The sequence below is a fragment of the Enhydra lutris genome, unplaced genomic scaffold (assembly GCF_002288905.1).
Source record: "Enhydra lutris kenyoni isolate GAN:26980312 unplaced genomic scaffold, ASM228890v2 scaffoldscaffold22, whole genome shotgun sequence".
NCBI classification, from domain to species: Eukaryota; Metazoa; Chordata; class Mammalia; order Carnivora; family Mustelidae; genus Enhydra; species Enhydra lutris.
This window is the reverse complement of record NW_019154106.1, coordinates 42,131,426-42,148,689: the sequence shown is the minus strand read 5'-3', so window position 1 is coordinate 42,148,689 and position 17,264 is coordinate 42,131,426. Positions and strand designations below refer to the sequence as shown.

General features: G+C 36.9%; 1 protein-coding gene across 3 annotated transcripts in view; it reads left to right on the top strand.

Moving 5' to 3' along the window:
• The window catches only part of LOC111150124 (nucleobindin 2), a 54,321-nt gene that overhangs the window by 21,223 nt on the left and 15,834 nt on the right, over nucleotides 1-17,264 (top strand). For all 3 annotated transcript variants that reach the window (XM_022507495.1, XM_022507496.1, XM_022507497.1), the window contains 4 exons: nucleotides 4,415-4,558; nucleotides 5,138-5,245; nucleotides 8,820-8,946; nucleotides 16,927-17,030. In XM_022507495.1, the coding sequence (XP_022363203.1) occupies nucleotides 4,415-4,558; nucleotides 5,138-5,245; nucleotides 8,820-8,946; nucleotides 16,927-17,030 (483 nt within the window). The remainder of the gene's footprint in view (nucleotides 1-4,414; nucleotides 4,559-5,137; nucleotides 5,246-8,819; nucleotides 8,947-16,926; nucleotides 17,031-17,264) is intronic.

Genomic DNA, 17,264 nt, shown 5'->3' with positions numbered 1-17,264 from the left:
GTTATGTAATAAGTCTGGGTCCCAATTAAAAGTTAATGAGCCATACATTCAGTAAATGTTTTAGAGTAGATACCCAGAGACTTTTTGTTGCTTCGTCATTTTGAGATGCTGAAGTGTGTGTGGGCGCACACACACACATTCGTACTCACAAACATATTCCTCTCTTGACTTGCCTTCTCATTTATGGGAAACCTGGCAGAACAGTGAGAGAAGAAGAGACAAATTACAAAAGGGATTCCACTTCCAAGATTCAATTAACTATATTTTACTTCTATTAATCTCAGGCTTCTATTGTATATTGAAGTAAAGGTGGACAATATTTTTAAAAAGAGCATATTTCAAAATAATGTGACAGCTGCCAACTGCTAAGATAAAACTGCTTATGAATTGCCCTTGTGTATGTTGTGTTAAGTGGTAGAAGGAGGAGAGAATAGGATGCTGGAGGTAGTATGGGTGGAAGGGAGGAATCTATGTGAAAGATTCTTCTAAACTCTGGGTTAGCCATATCCAGGGCTAGTCACAGTTCCTGAGGAGGTCTGCAGAATGAAGTTACAGAGGTGTATCTCTTAGCTGATCTTCTGCATGCACAATTTATAGAAAGACTATTCAAATAATGTTAGCACTTACTCATTTTCCAATTATATGTTTACCATGTTAGGTGCCATGGAGACTTGATTAAACTTTAGAAATTGTGTAGAAGGGGGCGCCTGGGTGGCTCAGTTGCTAAGCATCTGCCTTTGGCTCAGGTCATGATCCCAGGGTCCTGGGATCAAGCCCCACACTGGGCTCCCTGCTCAGCAGGAAGCCTGCTTCTCCCTCTTCCACTCCCCCTGCTCCTTCTCTTGCTGTGTCTCTCTCTGTCAAATAAATAAATAAAATCTTAAAAAAAAAATGTAAAGAGATAGCTAATAAATACATGCTAAGATGCCTCACATTATTAGCTAATGAAATGCAAATTGAAATCAAAATGAGACACCACTTCACATCTAGTAGGTTGGCTGTAATATAAAAGACAATAACACATGTTGGTGAGGATGTGGAGCGATTGGAAGCCTCATATATTGCTGGTGGGAATGTAAAATGGTGCTATGGAAGATAGTTTGGCAGTTCCTCAAAAACTTAAACATGGCGTCACCAAATAGACCTGGCCATTCTACTCCTTGTTATGTAACTGAAAGAACTGAAAACATAGTAACTCAATAACTTGAACACAAATATTCACAGTAGCAAAATAAGTAGAAACAACCCAAAAAAGTAGAAACAACCCAAATGTCCATCAACTGATGAATTGATAAACAAAATGTGGTATATACAAATGCTATACAAAAGAATGAAGTACTGATTCATGTTATAACATGATTGGACTTTGAAAATACACTGCTAGGGCACCTGGGTGGCTCAGTGGGTTAAGCTGCTGCTTTCGGCTCAGGTCATGATCTCAGGGTCCTGGGATCGAGTCCCACATCGGGCTCTCTGCTCCGCAGGGAGCCTGTTTCCTCCTCTCTCTCTCTCTCTCTGCTTGCCTCTCTGTCCACTTGTGATCTCTCTCTGTCAAATAAATAAAATCTTTAAAAAAAAAAAAAAAAGAAAATACAGTGCTAAATGAAAAAAGCCAGATACAAAAGACTACATGTTATAAGATTCCATATATATGAAATGTCCACAATAGGCAAATCTATACAGACTGAACGTGGATTAATGGTTGCTAGGTGTTGTGAGAATGAGGGAATGGCGGTGGGGGGGGAGGACTGTTAATGGGCACAGAGTTCTTTTTGGAGTGATGAAAATGTGAAAAAAAAATAGTGGTGATAATTGCATAACCTTGTGAATATACAATTATCCTCTGAATTGTACAATTTCAAAGAATAAGTTTTATGACATGTGAATTATCTCTCAGAAATGAAAACCAAGGGGCGCCTGGGTGGCTCAGTGGGTTAAAGCCTCTGCCTTTGGCTCAGGTCATGATCTCGGGGTCCTGGGATCAAGCCCCGCATCGGGCTCTCTGCTCATCAGGAAGCCTGCTTCCTCCTCTCTCCCTCTCTGCCTATTTGTGATCTCTGTCTGTCAAATAAATAAATAAAATCTTAAAAAAAATGAAAACCAAAAATAAAATATATACCTGTAATGGGCATGAAGCATGAATGAGAAATAAACTTTGGTTGTCATAAAAAATAGTTCTGAGAAGAGGACGTGATTCATGGTAGATGTACTTTCTATGGAGAAACAAATCATCCTTCTATTAAAGATTCATAATGCATAGTAGCCCATCACAAGTTCTGAAAGCCTTGCAATGATGAAAACTTTATTTAGCTTCATTGAGCCATCATCTCCCAAACATTTCATCCTGAAAAACATTTACTCACGATGATCATGTGGAAGAACTAGTGCCCTAGAGGAGAATGAATCTTGGGCTTAAGCATATGTATGTAGGAAATACCCGGGAAGTTCTTTCCTTCCTTCCTTCCTTCCTTCTTTCCTTCCTTCCAACTTTTAAAAATTTAAGTTCAATTAATTAACATATAATGTATTATTGGTTTCAGAGGTAGAGGTCAGTGATTCATCAGCTTTCTAGAATAGCCAGTGCTCATTACATCACGTGCCCTCCTTAATGTCCAGCATCCAGTTACCCCATCCCTTTACCCCCTCCCCTTCAGCAGCCTATAGTATGTTTACCTGGAAAGTTTCTTTTTTTCTTCCCCCCAAAGATTTTATTTATTTATTTGAGAGAGAGAGAGAGAAAGAAAGAAAGCCGGGGTGGGGGGGTGTCAGAAGGAGAAGCAGAATCCCTGCTGAGCAGGGAGCCCAATGTAGGACTCTGTCCTGAGACTCCAGGAGCATGACCTGAGCCGAAGGCTGTCGCTTAACCAACTGAGCCACTCAGGCGCCCTACCTGGAAAGTTTCTTAAAACAGGTTCTGGACCTCACCCCAGTGATTCTGATTTCAGAGGTCTTGGGTACAGCCCGAGAATCAAGCTCCCAGGTGATTTGATACTTCAGGTTTGAGAACTAAACTTTGAGAAGGAGCTTTACAGAATAGACAAACCCTGTACCTTAAATGGATGAATTTTATGGCATGTGAGTTATATCTCAATAGAGATGCTAAAAAATTTGATATACTAGAAATAGCACTAAAATGTGAGTTCTAGTGATTTTGTAATGCAAGACCATGCTCTGTGAGTGAATTGTTTTAATTCAAATTTTCTTCACCTGTAAAACAAATCACTGCCCTATCTGCTATGTAGAGTTGTGGCAAAAACGAGGCAGTATACTCTTTTCCAAATTGTGTTCTATGGATAAAAATTTGACTTAAATAAAAAAAGTCCATGGTTAGTTAAGTTTGGGAGATTCTGAGTTAAATAATGTATATTCACTCTGTTGGTCAGACCAATATTCTTGACTTGGACCCTAACATGAGTCTATGTGTATAAAATCAATTAAATATGAGATTTTATTCATTCTAATTCTTATAGTGGATCCTCCACAGCTACTAAAGATCCATATGGAGTGGAAACTGTTTAAATAAACAAAATCTGAATAATATTGTGGGAATAGCAATACTTGGTCCTCTATTGTTTCAAGCTTGATATTTTATTGATTTATTTGAAAAATTATTGACTGAAAAGAATTTTAGCAAATGACTACTATGATAAAATAATGTTTATAAGGCTAAAAATATTTTATCTAGTTGTCTCTTTTAATCAACTTATATTTATAGAGCAACTTATTTTCAAAATTAGATTGAAGCTAAATTAAATATATCTAGAAAAATTTTGGCTCTCTAGTATTTTAATCAAAAAAGTATAGTTTTTCCTTACTTCTCCTTTCCTTAAATTTGGACTATTTTTTAAGCTTTTTAAAAAAATTTTTAATTTTTTAATTTTTAATTTTTTAAGCTTTTGAGACCCTTATTATCATTTTTATTTGAAGCTTTTATAATTAACTAAATGTTTTCTTATACAAAAGCTGTTTAAACTTTAGAATTTTGCTTCCTGGGGCTCCTGGGTGGCTCATTCGGTTGGGCGTTTGCCTTTGGCTGGGGTCATGATCCTGGGGTCCTGGGATCGAGCCCCACAATGGGCTCCCTGCTCAGTGGGGAGTCTGCTTCTCCCTCTTCGTCACTCCCTCTACTTGTCCTCTCTCTCAGTCAAATAAATAAAATCTTTTAAAAAAAATTTTAAAAATTTTTGTTTTCTTTTTAATTTTAGTTGAAAAGCATTTCTCCCCTAATTTTCTTTAGTGATCTGTTTTAAGCATTATTTTGATAAGCTATAGTCTATATTTAAACCTCTTTCTAGAACAATTTTATTGTATTTCTTGAAATTAGGTATATATTATTAACATGGCATTGGGAATGTATGTATATAGTTTGAAGACATCTTTTCGGGACCTTACTATAATAATACCTTTATTTCAGATGATGTGGAGAACCATCTTACTACGATATTGTTTTCTCTTGGTTTCCTGTCTACTTACTGCTATTGAAGCTGTGCCTATAGACGTAGACAAGACAAAAGTAAAAAATAATCAACCTGTGGACAGCGCAAAGATAGAACCACCAGTAAGTGAAATGATAAAGATAATCTTGTGGGAAGAATTTTAACCAAATGTTGCTAATATTTGTTACTTGTAAAATTGTACATTTAAGAACTATTTCTGAAATAGCAGTAAAAGAATATTGAATAAGCATATGTTGCTAATATTAGACATTGTTTATTTAATGTAGTTCATATATTAAATAATGCACAGGAGAATATTAATCATAATACATTTCCAATGAAGAGCTCACTAGCCAAGAAAACATTGTATTGTATTCAAAGAAGATACAGCAGTGAGTAGAGACAGGTGACAGTGGAGTAAAATCAACCAACTAATATTATTGATTAAGTCCTCATTATCTAAGCCATATAGAATATTTATCTTTATGTAAAAAAAAAAACTATATATTGGTTCTGATATAAAATTCCTCATTTGAGAAATGCAGCTTTTTAACTTTGTCCCAGCTATCAGAGTAGATGTGTCTCAATGCCATTTTGCTAGTCTTTTTTTTTTTTTTTTTTTTTTTTTTTAGGATTGAGATCTTTAGATGCAGGGAAGGAAAAGCTTTGAGAAACATTATTGTTTGTTTCTTAATTTGAAGGATACTGGACTTTATTATGATGAATATCTTAAGCAAGTGATTGATGTGCTGGAAACAGATAATCATTTCAGAGAAAAGCTCCAGAAAGCAGACATAGAGGAAATAAAGGTAAATGTAATTAAATAATTATTTAACAAACATTAGAACATCCCAGACACTGAATTAAATATTAGGAATATAAGATGAGGCTCTTATTTATTCTGAGTAAGTAATATCTAGAAAAAAGTTTATTAGCATGAAAATATGATGGGGGTATAATATATTTTGGAAATGTTGAGAATGGGCACATAATTCAGCAGTGGGGAAGTCATTTTTCCTGATAGAAGTAATAGCATCATGCCAATAATTTCCCTGGATTATTTTGAGAGTGATCTTATATTTCCTTTGAAGAATTAATTTGATCTATGGAACTAATGTCCTAGAGTAAATAATATTTAATGTAGAACTTTCAGTGTCTCTTATCTTCTTAAGTTAGGATTAAAACATTATTTATGGCAGGATGCCTGGGTGGCTCAGTGGGTTAAATGTCCAATTATTGGTTTCCACTCAGGTCATGATCTCAGGGTCCTGAAATTGAACCGTGTGTTGGGCTCCACGGTCAGTGTGGAGTCTGCTTGAAATTCTCTCTCTCCCTCTCCCCCTTCCCTTCCCTCCTCTCACTTTCTCTCTCTCTCTCTCTCAAATGAATAAATCTTTTTTTTTTTTTTAAAGAACATTATTTGTGGCTAACAGAAAAGGTGGTAATAGGAAGTACAATAGAGAGATAATCTTGGGGTATGGGAATACTTTTATAACTGTCTGCCTTTCACAATCAGTTCCTCTTCCCTGCTGGGTCAAGGGGAGATGAAAGTAGTAAGTTAGACAGTTATTCAATGAAAAAGTTATAAGAATTAAAATAGACAATAGGAATCATTATACATAGCTCAGGAAGACAGGAAAAACTGTCAGAAAAAAGTTAGAATTTGTCCTTACCTTTTCAGCTAAGTATTTTGGTCAGGTTTTTGTTTTGGGGTTTTTAAAGATTTTATTTGTTTATTTTGACAGAGAGAGAGGGAGAGAGCACAAGCAGAGGGAGTGGCAGCAGAGGGAGAGGGAGAAGCAAGCTCCCAGCTAAGCAGGGAGCCCAATGTGGGGCTCCATCCTGGGACCCTGGGATCATGACCTGAGCTGAAGGCAGAAGCTTAATGACTGAGCCACCCAGATGCCCCTCAGCCAAGTATTTTGAAAGGGGAATCATACTACATTTCTTCACTTCCCAAATATTGCTGACTGGAAAGATTATGGCTTTGCCCATATCACTCCACTGAATATACTTTCATGAAGGATGTCAGTGACTTCTTTTTTTTTTTTAAAGATTTTATTTATTTATTTGACAGACAGAGATCACAAGTAGGCAGAAAGGCAGGCAGAGAGAGAGGAAGGGAAGCAGACTCCCTGCCAAGCAGAGAGCCCGATGTGGGGCTCGATCACAGGACCCTGGGATCATGACCTGAGCTGAAGGCAGAGGCTTTAACCCACTTAGCCACCCAGGCGCCCCTGTCAGTGACTTATTAATTGCCAAATCCAGTGAATACTTTTTAAAAAAGATTTTATTTATTTGACAGATCACAAGTAGGCGGGGTGGGGGGGAGGCAGGCTCCCCAATGAGCAGAGAGCCCAATGTGGGGCTTGATCTCAGGACCCTGGGATCATGACCTGAGCTAAAGGCAGAGGCTTAACCCACTGAGACACCCAGGCGCCCCCAATGGATACTTTTTATTCCTCTTCTTACTGGACTCCTTTCTATCATCTTGGTGGTTCTCAGATTTTAGGCTTGTTGAAACACAGATTCCTGGGCCCCACCTATAGACTTTGTGATTCAGTAAGTCTAGAGCTTACATTTCTAAAGTTCGCTGTTGGTGCTAATGCTTCTACTTGGGGACCACATTTTGAGAACCGTTGTTATATGTAATAATGATGACTACTATCTCATTGAGTATATTGCTTTTTTTGCTTCTATAACAACAAATTCTGCTAGTTTTCCTTCTTACCTCTGAACATTCTTTCTTGGTCTCCCTTGTAGGGGGGTTCTTTCTTTATCTTCTGCAGTGGGCCCCATGGACTCAGTCCTAAAATGTTTGTCTGCCTGATTGCTAGTCAGATTTGCAGTTTGTGATTGCAAATGCACTTATAAACAAGAGAAAGTAAGCTATTAGCTATTTTGTTTCTTACATTTTAGAACATGTACTTACCTATGAGAAAAGTAATCAAAGGAGACAACCTTAAAAAGATTAATTTTGAAAAGTTATTTATATGTGTAATTACTAAAGTTTAAGGTGGCCAAGTTATTTTTTAAGATGACTTTATTGAAATGTAATTCACATACCTTAAAACTTGTGCCTTTAAAACATATAATTCAGTGGTGTATCTACAGGTGGCCCTCAGCACTATCTACTTTTAAACAATTCCGTTCCTCCCCAAAAGAAGCCGTGTGCCCATTAAGCTATCTCTCCCCATTTCCCTGCTCTTCTTGTCCCTTGGGAACCATTGATCTTCTTTCGATCTCTATGGATTTGCCTATTTTGGACATTCCATATAAATGGAATTATACAATATGTGGTCTTTTGTGTCTGGTTTCTTTGACCGAGCATAATGTTTTTCAAGGTTCATTGTATTGTAGCTTATATTAGTACATTCATTTCTTTTTATGACTGAACAATATCTCACTTTATGGATATTCCATATTTTGGTTATCAACTCATCAGCTGATGGACATTTGGTCATTTCTACTTTTATGCTAGTATGAATAATGCTGCTATGAACATTCAGGTACAAGTTTTTATGTGAACATATGTTTCAATTTTTTAGGTATATACCTAAGAATGGATTTGCTGGGTCATATGGTAATTCTGTGTTTAACTTTTTGAGGAACTGCCGAACTGTTATTCAAAGTGGCTGTACCATTTTGCAATTCCAGTTACTTTTTGAGTTTTTCCTTTGTGCTTTAATTATGCTTTCAATTGTATGGTTTTTATTTTTATCTTTTTCTTTCTTTCTCCAAAGTTTTATAAATTCCAGTTAACATGCAGTATAATACTAGTTTCAGGTACAGAATTTTGTGATTTGTCGTTTAGATACAACACCCAGTGCTCATTACAATAAGTATCCTCCTTAATACCCATCACTGTTTAAGCCATCCTCTGCCCACCTCCCTTCCAGTAACCCTCAGTGTGTTTTTCTGTAGTTTAGAGTCTCTTTTATGGTTTGCCTCTCTCCCCACCCCATATTCATCTACTTTCTTTCTTCAATTCCACATATGAGTGAAATCATGTGTTATTTGTCTTTCTCTGACTCATTTTGCTTAGTATAATACTCTCTAGCTTCATCCATGTCATTGCAAATGGCAAGATTTCATTCTTTTTCATAGTTGACTAATATTCCATTGTATATGTGTACACATCTCCTTTATCCATTGATCTCTTGAAGGACATTTTGATTCTTCCCATAATATATAGTTTTTACGTATCTTGCTTTTAGAGTTATAAACTGAGTATCTTTTAAAAGAAATCTTTTTGTAATATCACATTTATCTAAATTAGTCAAACGCATTTATCACTACTTTATCATAACCCTCATTTTAATATATTGTGTCTGATCTAAAAAAGGAATGTAATAAATAAAGCTAACTTGTTAATTTTAACAGAGTGGGAGGCTAAGCAAAGAACTGGATTTAGTAAGTCACCACGTGAGGACAAAACTTGATGAGCTGAAAAGGCAAGAAGTGGCAAGGTTAAGAATGCTGATTAAAGCTAAATTGGATTCTCTTCAAGGTAAGTGCTAAAGAAAAAGTAGGAAAGTTTCAGCATATGGTTGTTCAGGTCAGCTTATATTGTCACATACCATGTTCTTCTAGTCAAAATTTAATGTTAGTATTGATTTGTCTTGTCTTAATTTTTAAAATTTAGTTTTTAAAATAGGTAATATATTCACATCATTCAAAAGTCAAAATGATTAGCCTTAAATAATTATGTCAATGAAAAGTAATGAATTAAGCCACTGACTTAAAGGAGGAAGAATAACATCAAAGGAAACCAAAAGAGAGAAAATCTAATTATAACAATTTCCATAGATGAAATAGAAAAATTGTCAGAGATGCTCTAAGAAAGCCACACCAGGCCCAGAGAGTGTCAAAAGGAATTCTGTTAAACTATTAAAGAACAGATTCTCGGGGGCACCTGGGTGGCTAAGTTGGTTAAGTGTCCACCTCTTGGTTTCAGCTCAGGTCATGATCTGAAGATTATGAGATCGAGCTCCATGTTGGGCTCCACAGTCAGTGAGGAGTCTGCTTGGGATTCTCTTCCTTCTCTGTCCCTCTACTCCCTCTCTTTATCAAGTAAAAATAAATAAATCTTTTTTTTTTTTTAAGAACAGATTGTCAGTGCTATTTAAACTATTCCAGAGCATAGAAAAAGAAGGAAAGCTTTCATACTCTTAATATGTTATTGATGCCAAAACCAAAATTATTGTATATCAAAATAGCAAGTAGATTTATTTTAGGAATGCAAGACTGACTTAATATTAGGAAATCTAATACTATAAATCATCATATGAATAGAAATAAAGATAAAAAATTTTGGTATGACAAAAGGAATCAAGAAGTCAAAGGACAAAGGATAAGTTAGAATAAATCTTTGAAACTTCTGTCTTTAAAAATTAAGATTTGGGGGCACCTGGGTGGCTCAGTGGGTTAAGCCTCTACCTTTGGCTCAGGTCATGATCTCAGGGTCTTGGGATCGAGCCACACATTGGGGTCTCTACTCGGCAGGGAGCCTGCTTCCCCCTCTCTTTCTGTCTGCCTCTCTGCTCACTTGTGATCTCTCTCTGTCAAATAAATAAATAAATAAATAATCTTTAAAAAAATTTAAGATTTGGGGTGCCTGGGTGGCAGAGTTAGTTAAACATCCAACTCTTGGTTTTGACTCAAGTTGTGATCTCAGGATTGTGAGATAGAGCCCTGCCTTGTATGGGGCTCCAAGCTCAGTGCAGAGTCTGCTCAAGATCGTTTATCCCTCTCCTTCTGCCCCTTCCCCCACCCCCACCCTGCTCCCCGCTCATGCACAAGCATGCTATCTCTAAAATAAATAAATAAATAAAATTAAGATTTGATTTTTTTTTTTTTAGAGCAGTATAAGGTTTACAGCAAAATTGAAGTAAAGGTGCAGAAATTTCCCATATACCCCCAAACATGAATAACCTCCTTCATTACTAGCATCATCCACCAGAGTGGTAAATTTTTACAAATTTTTACAATTGATGAACCTACATACACCTACATACATCACACATCATAATCACCCAAGTCCATAGTTAACATTAGAGTTCACTTTTGGTGTTTTACATTCATGGGTTTGGACAAATCTTTAATGATATGTATCTACCATTAGATTTTTTTTTTTTTTTTAATTTGACACAGAGAGAGAGAGATCACAAGTAGGCGGAGAGGCAGGCAGAGAGAGAGGAAGAAGCAGGCTCCCCACTGAGCAGAGAGCCCGATGCGGGGCTCGATCCCAGGACCCTGGGATCATGACCTGAGCCGAAGGCAGAGGCTTTAACCCACTGAGCCACCCAGGCGCCCCTGTATCTACCATTATAGTTTCATGCAGAGTAGTTTCACTGCCCTAAAAATCCTCTGCGCTCTGCCTATTCATGCTCCTATATTTTTTTAATTTTAGATTTTGAGGAGATTAAATAGCTATGAAGTAGAATTTTTGAAATGTGAAGATATCCACTGATAAGAAAGTAATCTCATATATCAAACGACTGTCTCCATATCTATAGAAAAGGAGCAATTGACAAAATTTAATACCCCTCCTTAATTTTAGAAAAGTAATAAAATAGTAATCAATAGATACTTCTGTAACACGATCAGGTATGTCTAACTCAGCCACATCATACTTACTGGGGAAATACAATTTTGTATTCTAACTAAAATCAGGAACAAGACAATGATGTCCACAGTCACCACTACTAATTAGCATTGCATCGGAGGTACTAGCCAAAACAATTATATAAATGAAAAAAAAAATTGGAGGTAAAGTCATTGAAAAGGAGCTGATAAAACCATTTCTGTTTGCAGGTAATATGATTTTATACTTGGAAATCTAAAAATAATTGACTAAAAAATAAACAACAGGAAAATTCAGCAAGGTAAATTTAATATATAGAAATCAGTATTTTTCATATGCAACAGCCAGTTACAAGATATAATAGAAGAAAAGACTCTATTTACAGATACCAACAAAGATAAAATACTCAGAGTAAACCTATTAAGAAATTGGACTTATAGACCAAAAGCTTTAAAATACTCCTGAAAGATGCAAAAGTAGGCTTGAAAAAAATGAGAAGACATACCATTTTTTTGATACAAAGACTCAACGTTGTAAACATGTCAGTTTTCCTTAGGTTAATTTATAAATTTAGCATGATCCAAATAAAAAATATCTACTTTCCCCCCGATACTAGACAAGTTAATTTTATTTTATTTTATTTTTTTTAAGATTTTATTTATTTATTTGACAGACAGACATCGCAAGTAGGCAGAGAGACAGGCAGAGAGAGAGGAGGAAGCAGGCTCGCTGCTGAGCAGAGAGTCCGATGCGGGGCTCGATCCCAGGACCCTGGGATCATGACCTGAGCCAAAGGCAGAGGCTTAACCCACTGAGCCACCCAGGCGCCCCGAGACAAGTTAATTTTAAAGTTCATATGAAAAAGGAAACAAGAAAAGCTACATACCTTGGAAAAAGAACAATGAAGGACTAAATAGTTATGTTAGATATTAAAACCTATCACTAAGCCTCACTCATGAGAATTGTATGGTTTTGGCATATAAGTAGAAAGACCAGTGGAACTGAATAGAAATACCAGAAGTAAAAGTAAATACATTTAGAATTTAGTTTGAATTAAAGGTGATATTATTAGTGGGATCAAGATAGATTTTTAAAGAGAATAATGTTGATACAATTGGGTAGCTATTTGGAAAAGGTATAGTTAGACCTCTCTCTCATTCACATCAGAATAAGTACAAATGAATCAAAGATATCAGAATAGAAAATAATACCAAAAAACACTAGATGACAAGTTGATCAAGTTCTTTATTAAGTTGGAAATGGCCTTTCTAGTTATGAATGAAAATCAAGAGGTTAGATTTGACAAGTGGGAGATCCTTCCAGCTGGTGTCTCTGTCTTTGTGACATGTCCCCATAGGCTGGTTATCTGAATGGTTCATTGGCCTTAATAAACACCTGAACCTTTACTCCTGGTAAACTTTATATAGCAAAGGAATCACCTGGGGAGCTAGTTAAAAATGCAGTTTACTGGATCTTATCTCTAGAATTTCTGATTCTGAGGGTGAGTAAGATGCATTTTATTTTTATTTTTACTTATTTATTTTTAAAGATTTTATTTATTTATTGGACACGGAGAGAGAGAGTGATCACAAGTAGACAGAGAGGCAGGCAGAGGAGGAGAGGGAAGCAGGCTCCCTGCTGAGCAGAAAGCCTGATGTAGGGCTCGATCCCAGGACCCTGAGACCATGACCTGAGCCGAAGGCAGAGGCTTAACCCGCTGAGCCACCCAGGCACCCCTGTAAGATGCATTTTAAACATGTGACTCTGGTCAGTGGATCATATTGGACAAATGCTTGTATAGAGCATTAAACTCCCTGCTGGTGAATAGACATAGAAAACAAATACCAGGGGCGCCTGGGTGGCTCAGTTTGTTAAGCAACTGCCTTGGGCTCAGGTCATGATCCCAGAGTCCTTGGATGGAGCCCCATGTCAGGCTCCTTACTCAGCAGGGAGCCTGCTTCTCTCTCCCTCTGCCTGCTACTCTGCCTGCTTGTGCTCTCTCTCTCTCTCTGTCTCTGTCAAAATAAACAAACAAACAAACAAATACTCCTTATCCTGAGATTAAGGATATCAATGAGAGGTAAACTGAGCTCATACCCTCCTACTTCAGGTACTCAGACATAGAAGGACATTCCATCCTTAAAGCTGGGCCTAAGGTATTTTGAGATTACTTTCCTTATATTTTCTTTATTCCAAATAGGTGCTGAATTTCATTGTCTAAAGAAAACTGATGCTTAGAAAGCTTATGAGTGTTTTCTCACTGATTCAGAATTTATGAATTGAAATTTCTGATAATTGGAAGAAAGACTTAAAGTGTCCTTTTTTTGGGGGGGGTGTAATTTTTAAAGTAAGTAATACATTCACATGGGTGAAAAGTAGAAACTATAGAAGACATATAGCAAAAGTGCTCTGATATTTTTGTACCCTGTAAGTTCCCACTGCCCCAAACATGATCCTTCGATTTCTTCATTCTTATATAAGCAAATACAAATAAAAATCCTTATTTTTCCTCTATTCTTATGCAAAAGACAGCATGTAAAACACATTTGGTACTTTGTATTTTTCTTTTAACAACCTATTTGGAGGTCATTCTGTATTAGTACATAGAGACCATCTTCATTTTTAAAAAAAGTTTCTTTTGCAGCTGCATAGATTTCCATTATATTGATATGCCATAATTTATTTAACTAGGGTTACTGGTGATTCCTTTTTGGGTTATTTCTAGCAAACACTCTTGTACATATATCACTCCATATCTGTGTAAAATTATCTGTAGGGTAACTTCCCTGCAGAGAAACTATATATGTATGTATTTGTAATTTTGATAGATATTGCCATAGACCTTGTATCAGTACATACTCTTGTAATTTCTTACATCCTGTTAATAGTATGTATCTTCAAATTTTAAGAGTTTGACCATTCTGTTAGATAGTATAATAGCATAGTTTTAACATGTATTTCTCCTGTTTGGGGTGAGGTTAAATATCTTTTCATGTGCTTCACTGTTTGGTCGTATCCTTTTGGCCTGGGTCTTAGGGCAAATCTTTTCTTCATAAGTAAAATTTATATAGTGCCATTGAAATTCAGTGAAATCTTAATCTAACTACATTAAGCAGTTTCTTACTTTCTAGTATAACAAAATGTTCCGGGCTCATCTTGTACCTATCCTGCCTCAGGCCTGGAATGAGTCGTTTCTCTGAGGATTCCTGGTTCTTTTTAGTGGGAAATGATATTACAGACCAAAGACTGGCGTTAGCTGTGCTCATTGCTTCTGGAATATATATATTTTTTCTTTTTTTAAAGATTTTATTTATTCATTTGAGAGAAAGAGAGGGAGAGAAAGAAGCACAGCATGGGGGAAGGGCAGATACAGAGGGAAAAGCAGATTTCCTGCTGAGCAGGGGACCCCGGGATCATGACCTGAGCTGGAGGCAGATGCTTAACCCAGGCACCTCTGTTTCCCTCTTTGATTTCATCTTGTTTTATTTTTTCCTCTTGTCCCCTATGATCCTCTGTTTTGTTTCTTAAATTCCACATATGAGTGAGATCATATGGTAAGTTTCTTTCTCTCATGGACTTAGTTTGCTTAGCATAATACCTTCTCGTTCCATCCACGTCACTGTAAGTGGCAAGATTTCATTTTTTTTTTGATGGCTGAGTAGTTTTCCATCCACATCTTCTTTGTCTGTTCATCTGTTGATAGACATTTGGGCTCTTTCCACAGTTTGGCTATCGTGGACATTGCTGTTATAAACATTGGGGTGCATGTGCCCCTTCAGATCACTCCATTTGTATCTTTAGGGTAAATACCCAGTAGTGCAATTGCTGGGTCATACAGTAGCTCTATTTTCAACTTTTTGAGGACCGTCCATACTGTTTACCAGTACGTGGAAATAAGTGGCTGCACCAGCTTGCATTCCCCCAGCAGTGTAGGAGGGTTCCTCTTTTCCCCACTTCGCCATTATCTGTCATTTCCTGACTTGTTATTTTTGGTCATTCTGACTGGTGTGAGGTGGTATCTCATTGTGGTTTTGATTTGTAGTTGGCCTGATGCCGAGTCAGAGATTTCTTTCTTGCCTTCCACGATTCCCTATTTGTACATTCCTTTTTCCTAAGTGAGAACTCTTACTTTTAACAAATCAACACGTGTGCCTATTTTGCTCAATTCTATAATCCAACTGAAATAGTCTAGATTCACTTTACCCATTCAACTACAGTAAACTGTAGCTTGTTTTCCATTTGTTTGTTTGGCTATTTTTGTGTATTTGTTTTGTTTTGTTTTGTTTTTAAATAGGCTCCATGCCCAGCGTGGAGTCAAAAGTGGGGTTTTAACTCACAACCCTGGGATCAAGACCTGAGGGGCACCTGGGTGGCTCAGTAGGTTAAGTGCTGCTGCCTTTGGCTCCATACTGAGCCCCAAGTTGTTGGGCTCCCTGCTCAGTGAGGAGTCTGCTGGGTCTCTCTATTGCTCTTCCTGTTCATGCTCTCTCTCTCTCTCTCAAATAAATGAATAAAATATTTAAAAAAAAAGTCAGTGCTTAACCAATTGAACCAGCCATGTGCCCCAAACTATAGCACTGTAGCTTGTTTTAAAAAAATTATTCACAAGAGAAACAATTGATATTTCTTTAAAAATAAGTCCTAGGGTGCCTGGGTGGCTCAGTGGGTTAAGCCTCTGCCTTCAGCTCAGGTCATGATCTCAGGGTCCTGGGATTGAGCCCTGCATCTGGCTCTCTGCTCGGCAGGGAGCCTGGTTCCTCCTCTCTCTCTCTCTCTCTCCCTGCCTCTCTCCCTACTTGTGATCTCTGTCTGTCAAATAAATAAATAAAATCTTAAAAAAAAAAAAAAAGTCCTAATCTTGGGACGCCTGGGTGGCTCAGTCAGTTAATGTCTGCCTTCTGCTCAGGTCATGTTCCCAGGGTCCTGGGATTGAGTCCTGCATTGGGCTCCCTGCTCAGCAGAGAGCCTGCTTCTCCCTCTGCCTGCTGCTCCCACTGCTTGTGCTCTCTTTCTCTCTCTCCCTGATAAATAAATATATAAAATCTTTAAAAAAAATAAGTCCTAATCCAAATGAATTTACCTGAATTAGACTTTTATTGTTCCATAAAGGATTCATTGGAGCAGCATACAAAAAATTCCTTCATATAAATTTTAGAGCAATTAAAAAAAATCTATTTAGGGGGCAGCTGGCTGGCTCAGTTGGAAGAGCATGGGACTCTTGCTCTGGGGGTTGTGAGTTTGAACCCCACATTGGGTATAGAGATTGCTTAAAAATAAAATACTGGGAAAAAAAAAGAAATTCTACTTTTTTTTTTTTTAAAGATTAATTTATTTGCGAGAAAGAGAGAGTGAGAGCATGAGTTGGGGGAGGAGCAGAAGGAGAGAATCTCAAGCAGACTCCTCACTGAGTGCAGAGCCCCGACATGCTGGTCGATGTGGGGCTCAATCCCATCACCCAGGAAATTGTGACCTGAGCCTAAACCAAGAGTCAGTAGCTTAGCTGAATGAGCCACTCAGGCACTCCTCTACTTAGATCTTTGATGAGGGCAGTTTATTAGAGTTTATCTAATTAAAAGTAGGAAATGTGGTAGTTTTACAATAATAAAAAAGTTTTTACTGTTATACTGATAGTCAACTAGCCTTTCTAGAAATATATAGAATAATAGAATAATATTGAAGTGTACATATTATGTTGTATTTCTTTCTAGATTCAAGGATATTAGTTTTGCCTAGAATAGCAATATGTACAATATTCTAAAAGAAAATATGAATGCTTAATCTGAAATTTTGAATATTATAAAATCCTGTAGGAATAAATATAAATGCTTATTCTTATGTACCACTTATATTAATGTTTCTAGCTTTTAGTACTTTATCATTTACAGTTTTCTCATTTTCTTTCAGATACAGGCATAGACCACCATGCTCTTCTAAAACAATTTGATCACCTAAACCACCTGAACCCTGACAAGTTTGAATCTACAGATTTAGATATGCTCATCAAAGCGGTGGGAATAATTCCAGAAAATGTTGTCATTGTTGTGCCTTTGAGGTTTTTGTCATTTGATAAGTCAATTCAATGAAGTGGCAATATGACTTTTAGATACTCTCAAGAGTATTTTTAAAGGGAGATAGTTTAACCTTTATTACTACAGATAATAATACAGACATAACAATCTGTAACCCCTTGCCCACAATTCCAAAACCCAAAGCACTACAAAAGCTGAAATCTGGCTTCAGTT